The 20,718-nt window shown below is 42.9% G+C and overlaps 2 protein-coding genes across 2 annotated transcripts in view; one reads left to right on the top strand and one right to left on the bottom strand.

Annotated features, from left to right (window-relative positions):
- Positions 1 to 4,184, bottom strand: part of LOC128520651 (butyrophilin subfamily 1 member A1-like) — a gene marked incomplete at its 5' end in the record, with an annotated part of 40,306 nt that extends 36,122 nt beyond the window's left edge. Inside the window, 3 exons of the mRNA XM_053494986.1 lie at positions 2,144 to 2,245; positions 2,504 to 2,782; positions 3,830 to 4,184. Of these exons, the coding sequence (XP_053350961.1) occupies positions 2,144 to 2,245; positions 2,504 to 2,782; positions 3,830 to 4,184 (736 nt within the window). The remainder of the gene's footprint in view (positions 1 to 2,143; positions 2,246 to 2,503; positions 2,783 to 3,829) is intronic.
- Positions 1 to 20,718, top strand: part of LOC128529789 (calpain-1 catalytic subunit-like) — a 314,185-nt gene that overhangs the window by 209,158 nt on the left and 84,309 nt on the right. The gene's annotated exons all lie outside the window — the stretch shown is intronic.

Genomic DNA, 20,718 nt, shown 5'->3' with positions numbered 1-20,718 from the left:
GAGCATGCAAAACACCCTGTCGAACAGGTCGGACATTGTGGAAGGAATTATATGCTTTCAAAATTGAAGCAGAAATACTGGATTCCGACTGCAAATTCCCTTGTGAGAAAGTTTCTGTCCAGTTGTGTGACATGTAGAAAGATCAGAGCAAAGAATAGTAAACAAAAAATGTCAGCACTGCCATGTGATAGAATAACACCAGATCACCCACCGTTCACTAACGTAGGGGTAGACTATTTTGGACCCTTCGAGGTCAAACGGGGTAGAAGTAATGTTAAAAGATATGGCGTATTGTTTACTTGTCTGACAACAAGAGCCGTGCACATTGAAGTCGCGCAGTCATTAGATACAGACTCCTGCTTAAATGCTATTCGACGCTTCATGTGCAGAAGAGGCCAGGTGTCAGTTATGAGAAGTGATAATGGAACAAACTTCATAGGTGCTGAAACTGAATTGCGTAAAGCTATCCAACAGTGGAATCAGTCAAAAATTTAAGACGTCCTCATGCAAAAGGGGATACAATGGATATTTAATCCTCCTGCTGGGTCTCATTTTGGTGGAATATGGGAAAGGCAGATAAGATCAGTTAAAAAAATCTTGAGGTCCGTACTAAAAGAACACTAAACGATGAGAGCTTGCATATATTCCTGTGTGAGTTGAAAGCTATAATGAATGACCGTCCCCTTACCACTGCTACAGACGATCCCACAGACCTGGAGCCCCTGACACCTAACCACCTGCTGCTGATGAAAAAACAGCCAAACTTGCCTCCTGGACTTTTCAAAAAAGAGGACATTTACGCACGTCGCAAGTGGAAGCAAATTCAATACCTTGCCGACCTATTCTGGATGCGATGGGTGCGTGAATATTTGCCCATGCTTTAGGAGCGCCAAAAATGGTCTCAGGTGAGAAAAAACCTCACGATCGGAGACATAGTTCTAATAATTGATGAGTCTTCTCCAAGAAATTCATGGGTCGTTGGACGGATCACGAAAGTGTTCCCTGATAAAAAAGGACTTGTGAGACGTGTGCTGGTCAAAACTAAAACAAGCAGCCTGGAAAGACCCATCGATAAGCTGTGGAATGTTAATTACCTTATAAAGTAGTCATGTTCCTTTCATTTCGTACGCAATTATATGAATACCTTAAGTTAAACCGTTAACAAATGTTTAAAGTGTTAAGAAAGTTCATTCAAATTTTAATCCAATAGTAAATGTTGTGGCCCAATTGTAAAAAAAAAAAAATGTGTGTAATTGTCAGTCCTCCTGCCTGTCAATTAGGGGCTGGAAATGTAAAAGCGTGAAGGTTATAATAACAGCAGAGGAGGACATGGAATAAAATGTATATAAAATGTATTTTATACTTTATATTTATTTTGATGGTGGAATAAAATTGTGAAATTATAGCAGTGAGAAATTAATAATTACCTTTTTCGAAAGCAGACACTGAAAAGAGAAAAAGGTTAATATTGGAGACTGTATTTATTCACATGAAGGATACTCTTTATACTGTACATGGGTTTAGATTTTTTATTTAAAAGTTGTGTGTGTTGTATAATACGATCCAAGTTCCCTCTACTTTTCTACATTCTGTGGTGTCACATTTTCTTTACCTGCCTGAAGTTAATTTTATGCATAAAACCACAGACATAAAAGAGATTTCTTCAATGCCGTTAATTAAAGCTCACATCAAACATCAAAATCTAGAACAATGTGATCTCAGTGACTTTGTACAGCACCTCAGGTGAACACTCTTTAAAATAATTTGGAGCAGAAATCCGTCTGTAAATGCACTATAAATCTAACTTTAAGATGGATGTGTTGGAGCAGCATGTGAACAGATGTGTCCAGTGTGTACATAATTATTCATGGAGACACGGTGCTGAGGGAGGAGTTTATGATGACTGAATCAAATCATTCTATTTACAGAGAGCATGAATAACTAGGCTCCTGTAGATGACCGATGAAAGCTCAGGTTGTAACGCTGGTCCTGGAGAACTCTGTGTCCTATAATAGTGTTTATTCCGTTTTAACACACACAATCTAATTAATTACATAATAAACAGCCCTCTCTAAACTGAAGTCAACCATATAAAATCAGGTTTGTTTTTTGATTAAAGAAAATGATTAAACTATTACTGTACCTTTCTTGTAAAAAACAGCTGCAGTTATTATCAATCCCACAGCAGTTATACATGCTGGAACTGAAATGCCAACAGCAAACTTCCAAGCATTAAAGACTTTACCTAAAATAAAACCACATTTATCACATGATCTACATGATTTTATCTGTAAAATAGTTAACTGATAATGGCAAAACAAAACACAGAGCAATGTGGCAGAAAAAAACAATAGATACAGTAAAATAAAAAAGATACATTTTTAATTGAATTTTTTTTTCTGCATGCTCGTGTATCTTTATTTTTCACTCCCTCTATAATTATTACAGTAAAATGTAAAAGTCTAAACTAAGTGTGGGTGTTTTTATTATTATAGAAACTTACTATTAATGATGACCTCTGCTTCCATCATGTGACGGTTTAGGAGAAATCTGCAGTAAAATTTGTTACAGCTGCTATAATCATGAACAGTGATGCGGCGTTTTACACTGAAGCCCTCAGTCTCTCTTTGTATCTGTGTCTCTTCAGCAGACAAAGTGAATCCTTCCCTGTCCAGCCATAAAACCTCAGGTTCAGGGTTCCAGCCTCTGGACTCACACACTAGATTAATCCCTCCTGAGTTATCATAACTCTCCATCATGATCACTGGGTGGCTCCCCTGAGCTATAATCAATAAACAAAAAGAATTCCTTTAAATTAAGCCTTAAAAATCAAACATAAAAACAATAACTTATGTATAATGTAAGTGGATAAAAAAACATGTTTCACTTAGGTAAAATTATTTTCCAGCATCAAGAAAAGAAAACAACCAAAACTGTCAGTACACATTAATAAATAAATAAAAAATGTTTCATATACCAAAAGCACTCAAAACCGAATGCACACGTTACTAAAAAAATCAAGAAGAAAATAAAACAAAAAATGTTTATTTACTAGTTTCACATAGTTTCACTGCTAATTGTATCTGCAGAACCTTTATTAATGTTTTCCCTATGAACGATACTCTGAAATAGTGCTGACCGTTGCCACACATTTGTAGCACATAGTTTTATGTGAGAAATATACTACCCAAAATGAGTAATGAAGGATAAAGACTATTGTTTACTGACAGATTACAGCAATAAAATCCTTATTATTAAATAAAAGTATCACTATCAAGTGGAGAGCATTCTAAGGTCAAAGTAGTCTTTTGAAAAATTTATTAATAAAAAATTAAAATTATAGAAATTTTGGCATTTTATATGTTAAGATTTATGTTAAATGTTGACAATTGTATTTTAAAAATGTATATGAGATATGTTTTTTTATTAAAAATTATAGTAATATTTAGTGAATTAGTTAACAATATATGTGATGCAGCAGACTCATGGTTGTGGGTGGAGAGCAGCAGATGAAGCCAGAAGGGAAGATGTAATGCTTTCCACCTGTGAGACACACAGCCTGCTTCCTGTCCTTCAATCCTTAAACTTGCTATAATTTTAACTCATTTAAATATTTATTTCTGCATTTATTTATTTTGGTATTTATACTGTAGGCATATATATTTATGTATTTTCTATGTAAACACTATTTTATAACTTTAAAACCTGTTTAAATAACAATAATACAAAAATATGCTGGTTTGCTGCAGACATATGAATACTTGCACAAACCAGTAAAGAAGTTTAAAACAGCCACTGTATAAAACTTTAGAGCAGAAATGGATCTTACCCTCAACCCTGACATAAAAAGCAGTATCATCCACCCAGGATTCATCTCCAATGCGACAGTGATATTGTCCTTCATCAGAGACTCTGAGAGCTGAGAGCTTGAGTGAAGCGTTGCCTTTCTGTAGCTCCTCTTTAAACAGTGATGTTCTTCCTCTGTAGGACTGAGCCTGATCTTCATTTCTGTCTTCATGATTTTTATAGAGATGCACTAACAAGTTCTTTGCATCTAGTTTCCTCCACTCCACTGTCATGTCCACAGCACTGGTACTGGGTTTGATAAAACATGGCAAAACCAGGTTTTTACCAGCTACAGAGACAAGAGAAGCATCTGGACCAACCACCTTTAGATCCTCTGTTTTGTGGGGGAAAAGGCCATATTACTACAGAATATATTTAGTTTGAAAAAAAATCTGCATTTATTTAATTACACTTTACACAGTGCGAAAGCAATGTCAGAGGTTTTTATATTCATTTAATACATATATATTTTTTTACATTTGATTGTTTGCTGATAATACATGTTCATGTCAAAACTTTTTTTTTTCTAATTATGATGTATGTAAAGTAAAAATAAAAAATAAAAAATTAAGATCCGAATTTTGTTTCGTTATGAATAATGGTTTGCTTTCCTGATCATTGCTTTCATATGTGTGTGTGTGTGTGTGTGTGTGTGTGTGTCTGTTTGCATGTGTGTGCACATTTTATTATTATTTTTTTTTATAGCAAACTGACTGACTGAAGTTCTTGTTAAGGAAATGTATGACCACAACATGACACGTTCACCATAATCAAATAATATTTGTCGATGAACGAGCAGTGGCAGGCTTGGTCCACACAATGTCTTATACAGTGGTGTGAAAAACTATTTGCCCCATTCCTGATTTCTTATTCTTTTGCATGTTTGTCACACTTAAATGTTTCTGCTCATCAAAAACCGTTAACTATTAGTCAAAGATAACATAATTGAACACAAAATGCAGTTTTTAAATGAAGGTTTACGTTATTAAGGGAGAAAAAAAACTCCAAATCTACATGGCCCTGTGTGAAAAAGTGATTGCCCCCCTTGTTAAAAAATAACTTAACTGTGGTTTATCACACCTGAGTTCAATTTCTGTAGTCACCCCCAGGCCTGATTACTGCCACACCTGTTTCAATCAAGAAATCACTTAAATAGGAGCTACCTGACACAGAGAAGTAGACCAAAAGCACCTTAAAAGCTAGACATCATGCCAAGATCCAAAGAAATTCAGGAACAAATGAGAACAAAAGTAATTAAGATCTATCAGTCTGGTAAAGGTTATAAAGCCATTTCTAAAGCTTTGGGACTCCAGCGAACCACAGTGAGAGCCATATTCCACAAATGGCAAAAAAATGGAACAGTGGTAACTCTCCGCAGAAGTGGCCAGCCGACCAAAATTACCCCAAGAGCGCAGAGACAACTCATCCAAGAGGCCACAAAAGACCCCAGGACAACATCTAAAGAACTGCAGGCCTCACTTGCCTCAATTAAGGTCAGTGTTCATGACTCCACCATAAGAAAGAGACTGGGCAAAAACGGCCTGCATGGCAGATTTCCAAGGCGCAAACCACTTTTAAGCAAAAAGAACATTAAGGCTCGTCTCAATTTTGCTAAAAAACATCTCAATGATTGCCAAGACTTTTGGGAAAATACCTTGTGGACTGACGAGACAAAAGTTGAACTTTTTGGAAGGTGCATGTCCCGTTACATCTGGCTTAAAAGTAACACGGCATTTCAGAAAAAGCAGGACAATGACCCAAAACACACCAGCAATCCACCTCTGAATGGCTGAAGAAAAACAAAATGAAGACTTTGGAGTGGCCTAGTCAAAGTCCTGACCTGAATCCTATTGAGATGTTGTGGCATGACCTTAAAAAGGCGGTTCATGCTAGAAAACCCTCAAATAAAGCTGAATTACATCAATTCTGCAAAGATGAGTGGTCCAAAATTCCTCCAGAGCGCTGTAAAAGACTCGTTGCAAGTTATTGCAAACGATTGATTGCAGTAATTGCTGCTAAGGGTGGCACAACCAGTTATTAGGTTCAGGGGGCAATTACTAGGGCCATGTAGCTTTGGATTTTTTTTCTCCCTAAATAATAAAAAAACATCATTTAAAAACTTGTGTTATCTTTGACTAATAGTTAAATGTGTTTGATGATCAGAAACATTTTGTGTGACAAATATGCAAAAGAATAAGAAATCAGGAAGGGAGAATTCAAGATGGCGCCGGTGAGGTCGGCTGCCGTCACGACTGCTCCGACCACCTTTTCTTTGTTTTTGTTCTTTAAGTTAGTTTACAGCGTTTTAAAACCGGCAAAATTACCACCATGGGGTACATTAGTTATGATAGAGACACTCTTGTTTCTATTGGTATACAATGTACTCACAATTCGACGTTTTTAACTCCGGATCCGAGCTGGCCGAGTGAGATCCTGAGGGACAACAAAGGACGCGACGCGAAGCGGCGGCCCCGAGGGAAACGAGCCGGCGTCAGGAACAGGCTGAGAGCCCGTGCACACCGCACATCTCTGCCTAGCATCCTGCTCGCCAACGTCCAGTCACTGGAAAACAAACTCGATGACCTCAGGGCCAGGATAAAGTTCCAGAGAGACATTCGGGACTGCAATCTCCTCTGCTTCACCGAGACATGGCTGAACCCAGCGGTGCCGGACCACGCCATCCAGCCGGCCGAGTTCTTCTCGGTTCACCGCATGGACAGGACGCGAGACTCGGGGAAGTCAAGAGGAGGCGGCGTGTGTTTAATGGTGAACAGCAGCTGGTGCAACAGCGCGAGCGTTGTTCCTCTCACACGCTCCTGCACACCAAACCTGGAACTACTGTCCATCATGTGTCGTCCTTTTTACCTTCCTCGGGAGTTCACATCGGTCATAATCAGCGCCGTTTATATTCCACCACAAGCGGACACGGACACTGCCTTATGCGAGCTGCATGAGGCACTCACACAGCACCAAACACAACACCGGGACGCTGCGCTTATTGTGGCGGGGGACTTTAATAGTGCCAACCTCAAACGCGCAGCGCCAAACTTTTATCAGCACATCACCTGCCCCACCAGGGGCGAAAGGACACTGGACCACTGCTATACAACGGTCAAGGACGGCTACAAGGCACAATCTTGTCCACCGTTTGGTAAATCCGACCACGCCGCCATCTTTCTCATGCCAAAATACAAACAAAGGCTGAAACAGGAAGTTCCGGTTCAGAGGGAGGTCGCGCGCTGGACGGACCAATCGGTGGCCGCGTTACAGGACGCACTCGATGACGCAGACTGGGACATGTTCAGAAACAGCTCCGATGGTGACGTCAGCGTGTTTACGGAAGCGGTTGTGGGATTCATCGGGAAATTAGCGGACGATACCGTAGAAAAAAAGACTATTAAAACGTTTCCCAACCAGAAGCCGTGGGTGGATAAAACCATCCGCGACGCTCTGAGATCTCGCACCGCTGCCTACAACACGGGACTCGCGTCGGGGGACATGGAACCGTACAAGGCTGCGTCATACAGCGTACGGAAGGCGGTGAAAGAGGCGAAGCAGCGCTACGGGAGGAAACTAGAGTCACAACTCCAACAGAGTGACTCTAGGAGCCTGTGGCAGGGATTGAGAACAATAACGGATTATAAAGCACCAACATCCGGTATGATAAACGCAGACGTGTCTCTGGCAGACGAGCTGAACACTTTCTATGCTCGCTTCGAGGCTGCAGCTAAGGACGCTAGCGATGCTAATGCTAGCGGCGCTAACGGCTGCAGACAGGAAGTCACTGCCAGCACCGGAAGCGCGTTCATCATCACCGAGCATGACGTGAGGAGAGCCTTCAAGAGAGTGAACACCAGGAAAGCAGCAGGACCAGACGGCATCTCAGGCCGTCTCCTCAGAGCCTGCGCAGACCAGCTAGCACCTGTGTTCACTGAGATATTCAACATCTCTTTATCTCAGTCAGTGATCCCCACATGCTTCAAAGAGTCCATCATTGTTCCTGTCCCAAAGAAACCTCATCCTGCTTCACTCAATGACTATCGCCCTGTAGCCCTCACTTCAATAGTGATGAAGTGCTTTGAACGCCTGGTCAGAGACTTCATCATCTCTTCACTACCAGACACACTCGACCCACTACAGTTCGCTTATCGTCCAAACCGTTCCACGGACGATGCAATCTCTCATCTCCTCCATACATCTCTCACTCACCTGGACACTCGGAGGGGGAATTATGTGAAAATGCTCTTCATCGACTACAGTTCTGCATTTAATACCATAATTCCCTCCACACTTACCACCAAGCTGGAGCACCTGGGACTCAGCTCATCTATGTGTCAGTGGATCTCCAACTTCCTAACTGGCAGACCACAGGCAGTAAGGATGGGCGGACATGTCTCAGCCCCTCTCACTCTCAGCACTGGAGCCCCCCAGGGTTGTGTTCTGAGTCCCCTGCTGTACTCTCTGTACACCCACGACTGCGTGGCCACTACCAGCTCCACCACCATCATCAAGTTCGCTGACGACACTGTTGTGGTGGGCCTGATCACGAACAATGATGAGACGGCCTACCTGGAGGAGGTTGGAAATCTGGAGAACTGGTGCCAGAGGAACAATCTCCTCCTGAACGTCAGTAAGACAAAGGAGCTGATAGTGGACTTTAGTACAAAGCAGGTGAGGAACTACCAGACCCCCATCATCAACAGGAGCCCAGTGGAGAAAGTGGACAGCTTCAGATACCTCGGTGTTCACATCACGCAGGACCTGGCATGGTCCTGTCACATCAACACCGTGGTAAAAAAGGCCCGGCAGCGTCTCTACCACCTCAGACGCTTGAGAGACTTTAGACTGCCCTCCAAGGTGCTCAGGAATTTCTACTCCTGCACCATCGAGAGCATCCTGATGGGAAATATCATGACCTGGTTCGGGAACAGCACCATGCAGGACAGACGAGCTCTACAGAGGGTGGTGCGATCAGCTGAGCGCATCATCCGCATCGAGCTCCCTGACCTGCACTCGATCTACAACAAGCGGTGCTTGACCAAGGCCAGGAAGATCGTGAAGGACCTCAGCCACCCCAATAACGGACTGTTTACTCTGTTGCGGTCTGGGAAGCGATTCCGCTCCTTGAAGGCCAACACAGAGAGACTGAGGAGGAGCTTCTTCCCGCAGGCGATAAGGTCTCTCAACCACAACCACACCACTATGCAGAACTACACAATATTTTCATAATTGGTCAAATCCATCAATCTTCTTACATCCATGAACACTATGGACAATTACACGCTCACCTTCCTTCATATATACACTACATGTCGTACGTTACATCCTGGACCATTGCACAAAGACACTTTAATAACTTTGCACACCTACCTTCACAACTACACTACATTTTACAGTTTTACGTTTACATCCTGGACCAGTGCACAAAGTCACTTTAATAACCTCTGCACTAAGACACTTTGTTCCATGCATATTTGCACACACCGTAAAGTATATTTCAATTTGCACAGTATATTTCTATTTTGTACATCCTATTTCTATTTTTATTTTTAGTTCTATTTTTTCATAGCACATTTCTATTTTTATTTTTAGTTCTATTTTTCCTAGTTTAATTTAATTTTGTAATTTAATTTCTATCGTATTTCTTTTATTCATATTTATTTCTTATTTGTAAAATTTAACTCTCTTTTAGGGTCAATGGCAGTCGTATAATACATTTCACTACATTTCATACTGTGTATGTTTGTGTATGTGACAAATAAAATTTGAATTTGAATTTGAATTTGAAGGGGGCAAATAGTTCTTCACACCACTGTATATTTGGATCAATAAGGTCAATTGCTCTCATATCTGACCACAAAATATTTTTCCTGAGATTATGGATGCTTTTTTGCCTTTTGGCAAATTCCTGTGATGTGATTTGTCTTCAGTAATGGCTTATTTCTAAAGGAAATTGTGAGCATTTGTAATTATTGTGTTTTAATGAGGGAAATTGTGAGTCAACTTGATGTGTCTATTGTATGCGGGAAAAAACTGATGCAATTAATCTGCTTTTTAGTCATTTTTGTCAAGGAATATTTTCCTACATAAAATCAAATTCATTTGAAATTAATTCGCTTTGTGGGTCACCCTTTTAAAATGATTTATGACAGCACAAAGTATCAGAAAAAAGTGACTCGTAACTAAGAGGACCCTGATATGACTTTTAAGGGTGTTAAATGTTTTTGTAAATCATTGTACTGTATATACTGTATACTATTAGCCAAGCAGCCAATCACGTGTGAGCAGCACAATGTATAAAATCATGCAGATGCAGGTCAAGAGAACGCTTCAGACCAAACTGTTTCAGTAATGACAACTTTTGAAGATGCCATAAAACAGGTTGGTTTCTGTGGTGGAAATGGCTTTATCATTAAAGCTGTGTTCTTTAATGCAACCACAGGGGGCGCAATCCAGTGTCTTCTTGTGCCAGTCCCAAGTCTGGATAAATGCAGAGGGTTGTGTCAGGAAGGGCATCCGACGTAAAACTTTTGCCAAATCAATGATGCGAATCACGAATATAATTCCCATACCGGATCGGTCGTGGCCCGGGTTAACAACGACCGCCACTGGTGCTGTTGACCTACAGGGTGCTGGTGGAAATTGGGCTACTGTTGGTCGAAGAAGGAGAGGAGGAAGGCGTGTTCGAACGCAGAGAGAGAAGAGGAAAGGCAAGAGTTTAGGAGTGATAGTAGGGACTTTGAATGTTGGGACCATGACAGGGAAGGGAAGAGAGTTAGTTGATATGATGCAGAGAAGGAAGGTGGATATACTGTGTGTCCAGGAGACCAGGTGGAAAGGTAGCAAGGCTAGAAGCTTAGGATCAGGGTTCAAATTGTTTTACCATGGTGTGGATAGGAAAAGAAATGGAGTAGGAGTTATTCTGAAAGAGGAGTTTGTAAGGAATGTTCTAGAGGTGAAGAGAGTATCAGATAGGGTGATGAGTCTGAAGCTGGAAATTGAAGGGATAATGTTCAATGTTGTTAGTGGTTATGCCCCACAGGTAGGATGTGAGTTAAAAGAGAAGGAGAAATTCTGGAGCGAGTTAGATGAAGTGATGCAGAGCATCCCCAGGGGTGAGAGAGTGGTGATTGGTGCAGACTTCAATGGACATGTTGGGGAAGGGAACAGAGGTGATGAAAATGTGATGGGCAGGTTTGTCTTCAGGACAGGAATGTAGAAGGACAGATGGTGGTGGACTTTGCAAAGAGGATGGAAATGGCAGTGGTAAATACTTTCTTCCAGAAGAGGCAGGAACATAGGGTGACATATAAGAGTGGAGGCAGATGCACTCAGGTCGACTACATCTTGTGTCGACGTTGTAATCTGAAAGAGATCAGTGACTGCAAAGTGTTGGTAGGGGAGAGTGTAGCCAGACAACACAGAATGGTGGTGTGTAAAATAACCCTGGTGGTGAGGAAGGCGAAGAGGACAAAGGCAGAGCAGAGGACAAAGTGGTGGAAGCTGAGAAAGGAAGAATGTTGTGAAGTCTTTAGGGAGGAGTTGAGACAGGCTATGAGTGGTCAGGAGGGGCTTTCAGTTGACTGGACAACTACAGCCAATGTGATCAGGGAGACAGGTAGGAGGGTACTTGGTGTATCATCAGGTAAGGGGAAAGTGGACAAGGAGACTTGGTGGTGGAATGAGGAAGTCCAGGAGTGTATACGGGGAAAGAGGCTAGCTAAGAAGAAGTGGGACACTGAGAGGACTGAAGAGAGTAGATAGGAGTACAGGGAGATGCAGCGTAAGGTGAAGGTAGAGGTGGCAAAAGCCAAACAAAGAGCATATGAGGACTTGTATGCTAGGCTAGACAGTAAGGAGGGAGAGGTGGATCTGTACAGGTTGGCAAGGCAGAGAGATAGAGATGGGAAGGATGTGCAGCAGGTTAGAGTGATTAAAGATAGAGATGGAAATGTACTGACAGATGCCAGGAGGGTAATGGGAAGATGGAAGGAGTACTTTAAAGAGTTGATGAATGAGGAAAATGAAAGAGAACAAAGAGTAGAAGAGGTGACTGTTGTGGAACAGGAAGTAGCAAATATTGGTAGAAGTGAGGTGAGAAGGGCATTGAAGAGGATGAAGAGTGGAAAGGCTGTTGGTCCTGATGACATACCTGTGGAGGTATGGAAGTGCTTAGGAGAGGTGGCAGTAGAGTTTTTGACAAGTTTGTTTAACAAGATCTTGGAGAGTGAGAGGATTCCAGAGGAATGGAGAAGAAGTGTATTGGTGCCAATTTTTAAGAACAAGGGAGATGTGCAGAGCTGTGGCAATTATAGAGGTATAAAGCTAATGAGCCAGACAATGAAGCTTTGGGAAAGAGTAGTGGAAGCTAGGTTAAGGGCAGAGGTGAGCATTTGTGAGCAGCAATATGGTTTTATGTCTAGAAAGAGTACATCAGATGCAGTATTTGCTTTGAGGATGCTGGCGGAGAAGTACAGAGAAGGTAACAGGGAGTTGCATTGTGTCTTTTTAGATTTAGAGAAAGCATATGACAGGGTGCCAAGAGAGGAGCTGTGGTATTGTATGAGAAGGTCTGGAGTGGCAGAGAAGTATGTTAGAGTAGTGCAGGACATGTATGAGAGCTGTAGGACAGTGGTAAAATGTGCTGTAGGTGTGACAGAAGAGTTCAAGGTGGAGGTGGGTCTGCATCAAGGATCGGCTCTAAGCCCCTTTTTGTTTGCTCTGGTGATGGACAGGATGACAGATGAGGTAAGACAGGAGTCCCCATGGACTATGATGTTTGCAGATGACATTGTGCTCTGTAGCGAGAGCAGGGAACAGGTGGAGGAAAATTTGGAGAGGTGGAGGTATGCTCTGGAAAGCAGAGGAATGAAGGTTAGCCGCAGCAAGAAAGAATACATGTGTGTAAATGAGAGAGACCCAGGAGGATCGGTGAGGCTACAGGGAGCAGAGGTAAAGAAGGTGCTGGATTTTAAGTACTTAGGGTCAACGGTACAGAGCAACGAAGAGTGTTCAAAGGAGGTGAAGAGGCGGGTACAGGCAGGTTGGAATGGGTGGAGAAAAGTGTCAGGTGTGTTGTGTGATAAAAGAGTATCAGCAAGAATGAAAGGAAAGGTGTACAGGACAGTGGTGAGACCAGCGATGCTCTACGGCTTAGAGACAGTGGCGCTGAAGAAAAGACAGGAGGCAGAGTTGGAGGTAGCAGAGCTGAAGATGTTAAGGTTCTCTTTGGGAGTGACAAGGATGGATAGGATCAAGAATGAGTTTATCAGAGGGACAACCCACGTTAGATGTTTTGGAGATAAAGTCAGAGAGGCCAGATTGAGGTGGTTTGGACATGTTCAGAGGAGAGATTGTGAATATATTGGTAGAAGGATGTTGAGGTTGGAACTGCCAGGCAGGAGGTCTAGAGGAAGACCAAAGAGGAGATTTATGGATGCAGTGAGTGAGGACATGAAGTTAGTTGGTGTGAGAGAAGAGGATGCAGAGGATAGGGTTAGATGGAGGCAAATGATTCGCTGTGGCGACCCCTGAAAGGGAACAGCCGAAAGACAAAGAAGAAGATTAAAGCTGTGTTCTTTGGTTGATGCTCTACCAATGGTGGTGTGTAAAAAAAAGAGTGTAGCCAGACAACACAGAATGGTGGTGTGTAAAATAACCCTGGTGGTGAGGAAGGTGAAGAGGACAAAGGCAGAGCAGAGGACAAAGTAGTGGAAGCTAAGAATCAAGCTTATCAGCAAAGCAAAATAAAGTATTTATCTAGAGGACTCATGATCTTTTCTTAGATTCACTGGTATAAATACATGTAGGTTATTTAGGCACATTTTTTCAACATATGATCAAACTAGCATAGTCAGTGCCAATTAGTGTGTGGAGGATGGAAATGGCAGTAGTAAATACTTTCTTCCAGAAGAGGCAGGATCATAGGGTGACATATAAGAGTGGAGGCAGAAGCACTTAGTTAGACTACATCTTGTGTCGACGTTGTAATCTGAAAGAGATTAGTGACTGCAAAGTGTTGGTAGGGGAGAGTGTAGCGGGACAACACAGAATGGTGGTGTGTAAAAAAACCCTGGTGGTGAGGAAGGTGAAGAGGACAAAAGCAGAGCAGAGGACAAAGTGGTGAAAGCTGAGCAAGGAAGAATGTTGTGTAGTCTTTAGGGAGGAGTTGAGACAGGCTATAGGTGGTCAGGAGGTGCTTTCAGTTGACTGGACTACTACGGCCAATGTGATCAGGGAGACAGGTAGGAGGGTACTTGGTGTATCATCAAGTAAGGGGAAAGGGGACAAGGAGACTTGGTGGTGGAACGAGGAAGTCCAGGAGTGTATACAGGGAAAGAGGCTAGCTAAGAAGAAGTGGGACTCTGAGAGGACTAAAGAGAGTAGACAGGAGTACAGGGAGATGCAGCATAAGGTGAGGACTTGTATGCTAGATTGGATAGTAAGGAGGGTGAGGTGGATCTGTAGAGGTTGGCAAGGCAGAAAGTTAGAGATGGTAAGGATGTGCAGCAGGTTAGAGTGATTAAAGATAGAGATGGAAATGTACTGACAGCTGCCAGGAGAGTAATGAGAAGATGGAAGGAATACATTAAAGAGTTGATGAATGAGGAAAACGAAAGAGAACAAAAAGTAGAAGAGGTGACTGTTGTGGAGCAGGAAGTAGCAAATATTAGTAAAAGTGAGGTGAAAAGGGCGTTGAAAAGGATGAAGAGTGGAAAGGCTGTTGGTCCTGATGACATACCTGTGGAGGTATGGAAGTGCTTAGGAGAGGTGGCAGTAGAGTTTCTAACTAGTTTGTTTTTAACAAGATCTTGGAGACTGAGAGGATTCCAGAAGAATGAAGGAGAAGTGTATTGGTGAGGAGAAGTGTATTTTAAGAACAAGGGTGATGTGCAGAGCTGTGGCAGTTATAGAGGCATAAAGCTAATGAGCCATACAATGAAGCTGTGGGAAAGAGTAGTGGAAGCTAGGTTAAGGGCAGAGGTGAGCATTTGTGAGCAGCAATATGGTTTCATGCCTAGAAAGAGTACATCAGATGCAGTATTTCCTTTAAGGATGCTGATGGAGAAGTACAGAGAAGGTAATAAAGAGTTGCATTGTGTCTTTGTAGATTTAGAGAAGGTGCACGACAGGGTGTCGAGAGAGGGGCTGTGGTGTTGTATAAGGAAGTCTGGAGTGGCAGAGAAGTATGATAGAGTGGTGCATGACATCTATGAGAGCTGTAAGACAGTGGTGAGATGTGCTGTAGTTGTGACAGAAGAGTTCAAGGTGGAGGTGGGTCTGCATCAAAGATCGACTCTAAGCCCCTTTTTGTTTGCTCTGGTGATGGACAGGATGACAGGAGTCTCCATGGACTATAATGTTTGCAGATGACATTGTGCTGTGTAACGTGAGCAGGAAACATGTGGAAAAAAATTTGGAGAGGTGGAGGTATGCTCAAAGCAGTGGAATGAAGGTTAGTTGCAGTAAGATGGAATACGTGTGTGAATGAGAGGAACCCAAGTGGAACAGTGAGGATACAGGGTGCAGAGGTAAAGAAGGTGCAGGACTTTAAGTACTAAGGGGCAACGGTCCAGAGCAACGGAGAGTGTGGAAAGGAGGTGAAGAGGCGGGTACAGGCAGGTTGGAATGGGTGGAGAAAAGTTGCAGGTGTGTTGTGCGATTATTAGAGTATCAGCGAGAATGAAAGGAAAGGTGTACAGGACAGTGGTGAGACCAGCGATGCTCTACGGCTTAGAGACCATTACACTGAAGAAAAGACAGGAGGCAGAGATAGAGGTAGCAGAGCTGAAGATGTTGAGGTTCTCCTTGGGAGTGACAAGGATGGATAGGATCAAGGCCAGATTGAGGTGGTTTGGACATGTTCAGAGAAGAGATGGTGAATATATCGGTAGAAGGATGCTGAGGTTTAAACTGCCAGGCAGGAGGTCTAGAGGAAGACCCAAAAGGGGATTTATGGATGCAGTGAGAGAGGACATGAAGTTAGTTGCTGTGATAGAAGAGGATGCAGAGAATAGGGTTGGATTGAGGCGGATGATTCGCTGTGGCGACCCCTGAAGGAGAACTTCTCCTCTTCTTCTCTTTCCCCCCCTCTTTCTCTTTCCTCTCTCCTCCTGTCTCCCCCTTTCACTCTTTCTCTCTCTCTGTCGAGCTACACATGTCGTTCCTGAGCTGCCAGTGATCCAGACTCCCTCTGCCCTCCGGACCTGTCTGACCCATCCTGGTGCCCCGCTTCTGGCTGAAGATCTCATCACATGGATGCCCCGTGTGTCTCTCTGGGATGCGTCTGGTGTCTGGGGATGATTCTCTCTACCTAGAAAATGGGCCTTGACTGGTGTTGGCAACTGTTTCTCTGGGGACTTGACAGTTCGATAGTTCAGGACTGGAACTTCTACCTGGGTCTTCAATAACTACCTGGACTCCATATTGATATCAATTAACATCAGCTATTATAGCTGAACTGCCCCCCACCCTACACACTGTATAAATGCAGATCATTTACTGCTTTCTGTTTCACCCAAATGAGGATGGGTTCCCTGTTGAGTCTGGTTCTTCTCAAGGTTTTTTCCTATTACCATCTCAGGGAGTTTTTCCTTGCCACTGTCGCCCTCGGCTTGCTCACCAGGGACAAACTGACCATTTTGATTCATAAAAATTCACATTTCATACTAACTTAAATAATTCTTTTGACTGTGTAAAGCTGCTTTGCGGCAATGAAAATTGCTAAAAGCGCTATAGAAATAAATTCAATTGAATTAAATTGAAAGACAAAGAAGATTTTATTTACATTTACATTTAGGCATTTGGATGCTCTTGTCCAGAGCAACGTAAAAAAAAGGTCTTTGAACTTTCTTTCATTGGGTAGATCCTTACACTTGTTCCTAGGTTACTAACTAAGAACTAAGTTTTTATTTTTTTAAATTCTTTTATTTATTTTATATTATTTTATTTTATTGGGGCGTAACCCAAATATTCAAGAAATAGATAAGTCTTTAGTCATTGCTCAACGATTTCCAGTTACTTGGCTGTACGGACATCTTGAAGTTCATTCCATCACATAGTTGCCAGAACAGAAATCAGCCTTGAAGCATGTCTTCCCTGATCCCTGAAACATCTTGGAACTAGCCAAGCAGTGCTAGAGGATCAGAGGGAATGTGGTGTGGTGCGGGGTGTAATTACATATTATCAAGTTCAAATTCTATTCGTCACATACACAGTCATACACAGTACGATATGCTGTGAAATGCTTACACAACTGCCAGTGACCTTAATAAAAGCTTATAAATAAAAGCTTATACATAAGAAAATAAATATCAATAAAAGAAATACGTTAAAAACAAAATTAACTAGTAAAATTCGCTGTACAAAGTAAAATATACTGTAATAAAAGAAATGCGTTAAAAAATAAGATTAACTAGTGAAATGTACTGTACAAAGTAATATATACTTTAAAAATAAGAACAGAATATCAATATAAGAACAAAATATCAATATAACTAATATATAAAAGAAAATAGGAATAGAATTTTTTTAAAACAGAAATTTAGGAGTTTTGAAATGGCTGGGGTGTGCAAATGTGCATAAAAAGTGATTTCATAAAGTGTCTTATTTAAAGTGTATGAGTGCAAATATAAAGTGCAAAGTGCAAAGTGTGCATGAATGTGTACAAAGTGGCCATGAAAGCCCAGTCAGTGTTGGATGTTACAAAAAGACGGTATTAGTCCTGTGTTGTGTTGTGGTTGAGAGAACTTATCGCCTGCAGGAAGAAGCTCCTCCTCAGTCTCTCTGTGTTGGCCTTCAGGGATCGGAATCGCTTCCCAGACCGTAATAGAGAAAACAGTCCAATGTTGGGATGACTGAGGTCCTTCACGATCTTCTTGGTCCAATGCTCTCTATGGTGCAGGCATAGAAATTCCTGAGCACCTTGGAGGGCAGTCTGAAGTCTCTCAAGCGTCTTAGGTGGTAGAGACGCTGCCGGGCCTTTTTCACCACGGTGTTGATGTGACAGGACCATGTTAGGTCCTGCGTGATGTGAACACCGATGTATCGAAAGCTATCCACTCTCTTCACTGGGCTCCTGTTGTTGACTGCGGTCTGTTAGTTCCTCCCCTGCTTTGTACAATAGTCCACTATCAGCTCCTTTGTCTTGCTGACGTTCAGGATGAGGTTGTTCCTCTGGCACCATTTCTCCAGATTTCCAATCTCTTCCAGGTAGGCCGTCTCATTGTTGTTTATGATCAGGCCCACCACGACAGTGTCATCAGCAAACTTGATGATGGTGGTGGAGTTGGTAGTGGCCACGCAGTCGTAGGTGTACAAAGAGTACAGCAGGGGGCTCAGAACACATCCCTGTGGAGCTCCAGTGCTGAGAGTGAGTGAGGCTGAGACATGTCCGCCCATCCTTACTGCCTGTGGTCCGCCAGTCAGGAAGTTGGAGATCCACTGACACATTGATGAGCTGAGTGTGGAGGGAATTATGGTATTAAATGCAGAGCTGTAGTCGATGAAAAGCATTTTCATATAATTCCCCCTCCGAGTGTCCAGGTGAGTGAGTGATGTGTGGAGAAGATGTAAGATTGCATCGTCTGTGAAATGGTTTGGATAGTAAGCGAACTGTAGTGGGTCTAGTGGGTCCCGTAGTGAAGAAATTATGAAGTCTCTGACCAGCCGTTCAAAGCACTTCATCACTACTGAGGTGAGGGCTACAGGGCGATAGTCATAGAGAGAAGCAGGATGGGGTTTCTTCAGGACAGGAACAATGACGGACTCTTCGAAGCATGTGCGGATCACTGACTAAGATAAAGAGATGTTAAATATCTCAGTGAACACAGGTGCTAGCTGGTCTGCGCAGATGCCGTCTGGTCCTGCTGCTTTTCTTGTGTTCACTATCCTGAAGGCTCTCCTCACGTCATGCTCAGTGATGATGAGTGCGCTTGCGGTGCTGGCAGTGTCTTCCTATCTGCAGCCTTGAAGCGAGCATATAAAGTGCTCAGCTCGTCTGCCAGAGTCGCATCCGCGTTCGTCATACCAGATGTTGGTGTCTTATAGTCCGTAATTGTCCTTATTCCCTGCCACAGGCTCCTACAGTCACTCTGTTGGAGTTGTGACTCTAGTTTTCTCCTGTAGCGCTGCTTTGCCTCTTTCACCACTTTCCGCCCGTTATACGACGCAGCCTTGTACGGTTCCATGTCCCCCGACGCAAGTCCCGTGTTGTAGGCAGCGGTGCGAGATCTTAGAGCACGCGACCTCCCTCTAAACCGGTACTTCCTGTTTCAGCCTTTGTTTGTATTTTGGCATGAGGAAGATGGCGGCATGGTCGGATTTACTAAACGGTGGACGAAATTGTGCCTTGTAGCCATCCTTGACTGTCGTGTAACAGTGGTCCAGTCCTTTTGCCCCTGGTGGGGCAGGCTATGTGTTGATGAAAGTTTGGTGCTGCGCGTTTGAGGTTGGCACTATTAAAGTACCCCTCCACAATAAGCACAGCATCCCGGTGTTGTGTCTGGTGCTGTGTGAGTGCCTCATGGAGCTCACATAAGGCAGTGTCCGTGTCCGCCTGAGGCGGGACATAAACTGTGTTGATTATGACCGATGTAAACTCCCGAGGTAGATAAAAAGGACGACACATGATGGACAGTAGTTCCAGATTTGGTGTGCAGGAGCATGTAAGAGTAACAACGCTCGCGCTGTTGCACCAGCTGTTGTTCACCATTCAACACACGCCGCTTCCCCTTAGACTTTCCCGAGTCCCGTTTCCTGTCTATGCGGTGAACCGAGAAGAACTTGGCCCGCTGGATGGCGTAGTCCGTCACCGCTGGGTTCAGCCATGTCTCGGTGAAGCAGAGGAGATTGCAGTCCCGAATGTCTCTCTGGAACTTTATCCTGGCCCTGAGGTCATCGAGTTTATTCTTTAGTGACAAGACGTTGGCGAGCAGGATGCTGGACAGAGATGTGCGGCGTGCACGAGCTCTCAGCCTGTTCCTGACGCTGGCTCATTTCCCTCGGGGCCGCCGCTTCGCGTCGCGTCCTTTGTTCTCCCTCAGGATCTCACTCGGCCAGCTCAGAGTTAGAAACGTTGAATTGTGAGTACATTGTACACCAATAGAAACAAGAGTGTCTCTATCATACCTAATGTACTCAATGGTGTTGATTTTGCCGGTTTAAAAATGCTGAAAACTAACTTAAAAAACAAAAAAAAAGAAAAGGTGGTCGGAGCAGTCGTGACAGCAGCCGACCTCACCGGCGCCATCTTGGAAAAAGATGTTTATTACTGTAATCTTTGTCTGGATCTCATGCTGCAATAATATGGGAAGTGTGTGTCGTAGCAAACTTTGTTCAGAACAACACAATTCTTATGTAGGAATCAGCAAGGTGTAAAAGGATGTACAGTACAGGTCATTTTTGTGGATAATAGAGAAATGTAGTGTACTCAGACTATACCACAGGAAGGTAGCATGTGAGTACAGGAGCAATATCTACAATATTCAGTGAACATAGTCTATTTTGAAACCACTAACGCTGGTGACATGTGAGGAAAAATAACAAGATTTCTTTAAACAAGCCAGAAAATTTTTAAGGCTATACAATGAAGGTATAAAACATGAAGATGTCTGACTTTAAATTATACAAAATAATAGCAGTGTGTTGAAAAAAGTGAGTAAAGCTCCATATCCATATAATAACTTTTTTAAATTTTGGGGGATTTTTACCTGATTTTCTCCCTAAGTTAGTGGTGTCCAATTCCTCCCAGTCACTAGGGGGCTCTGACATTAAGCTTTTACTAGTATTCAGTTGGGAGGGATGCAAACTATTACGTGTTTCCTCCGACCCACGTGATATCACCAACCATCTTTTCGAACTGCTCGCTCACGT

This window comes from Clarias gariepinus, chromosome 1 (genome assembly GCF_024256425.1).
Source record: "Clarias gariepinus isolate MV-2021 ecotype Netherlands chromosome 1, CGAR_prim_01v2, whole genome shotgun sequence".
NCBI classification, from domain to species: Eukaryota; Metazoa; Chordata; class Actinopteri; order Siluriformes; family Clariidae; genus Clarias; species Clarias gariepinus.
This window is presented reverse-complemented; position numbering and strand designations above follow the sequence as displayed.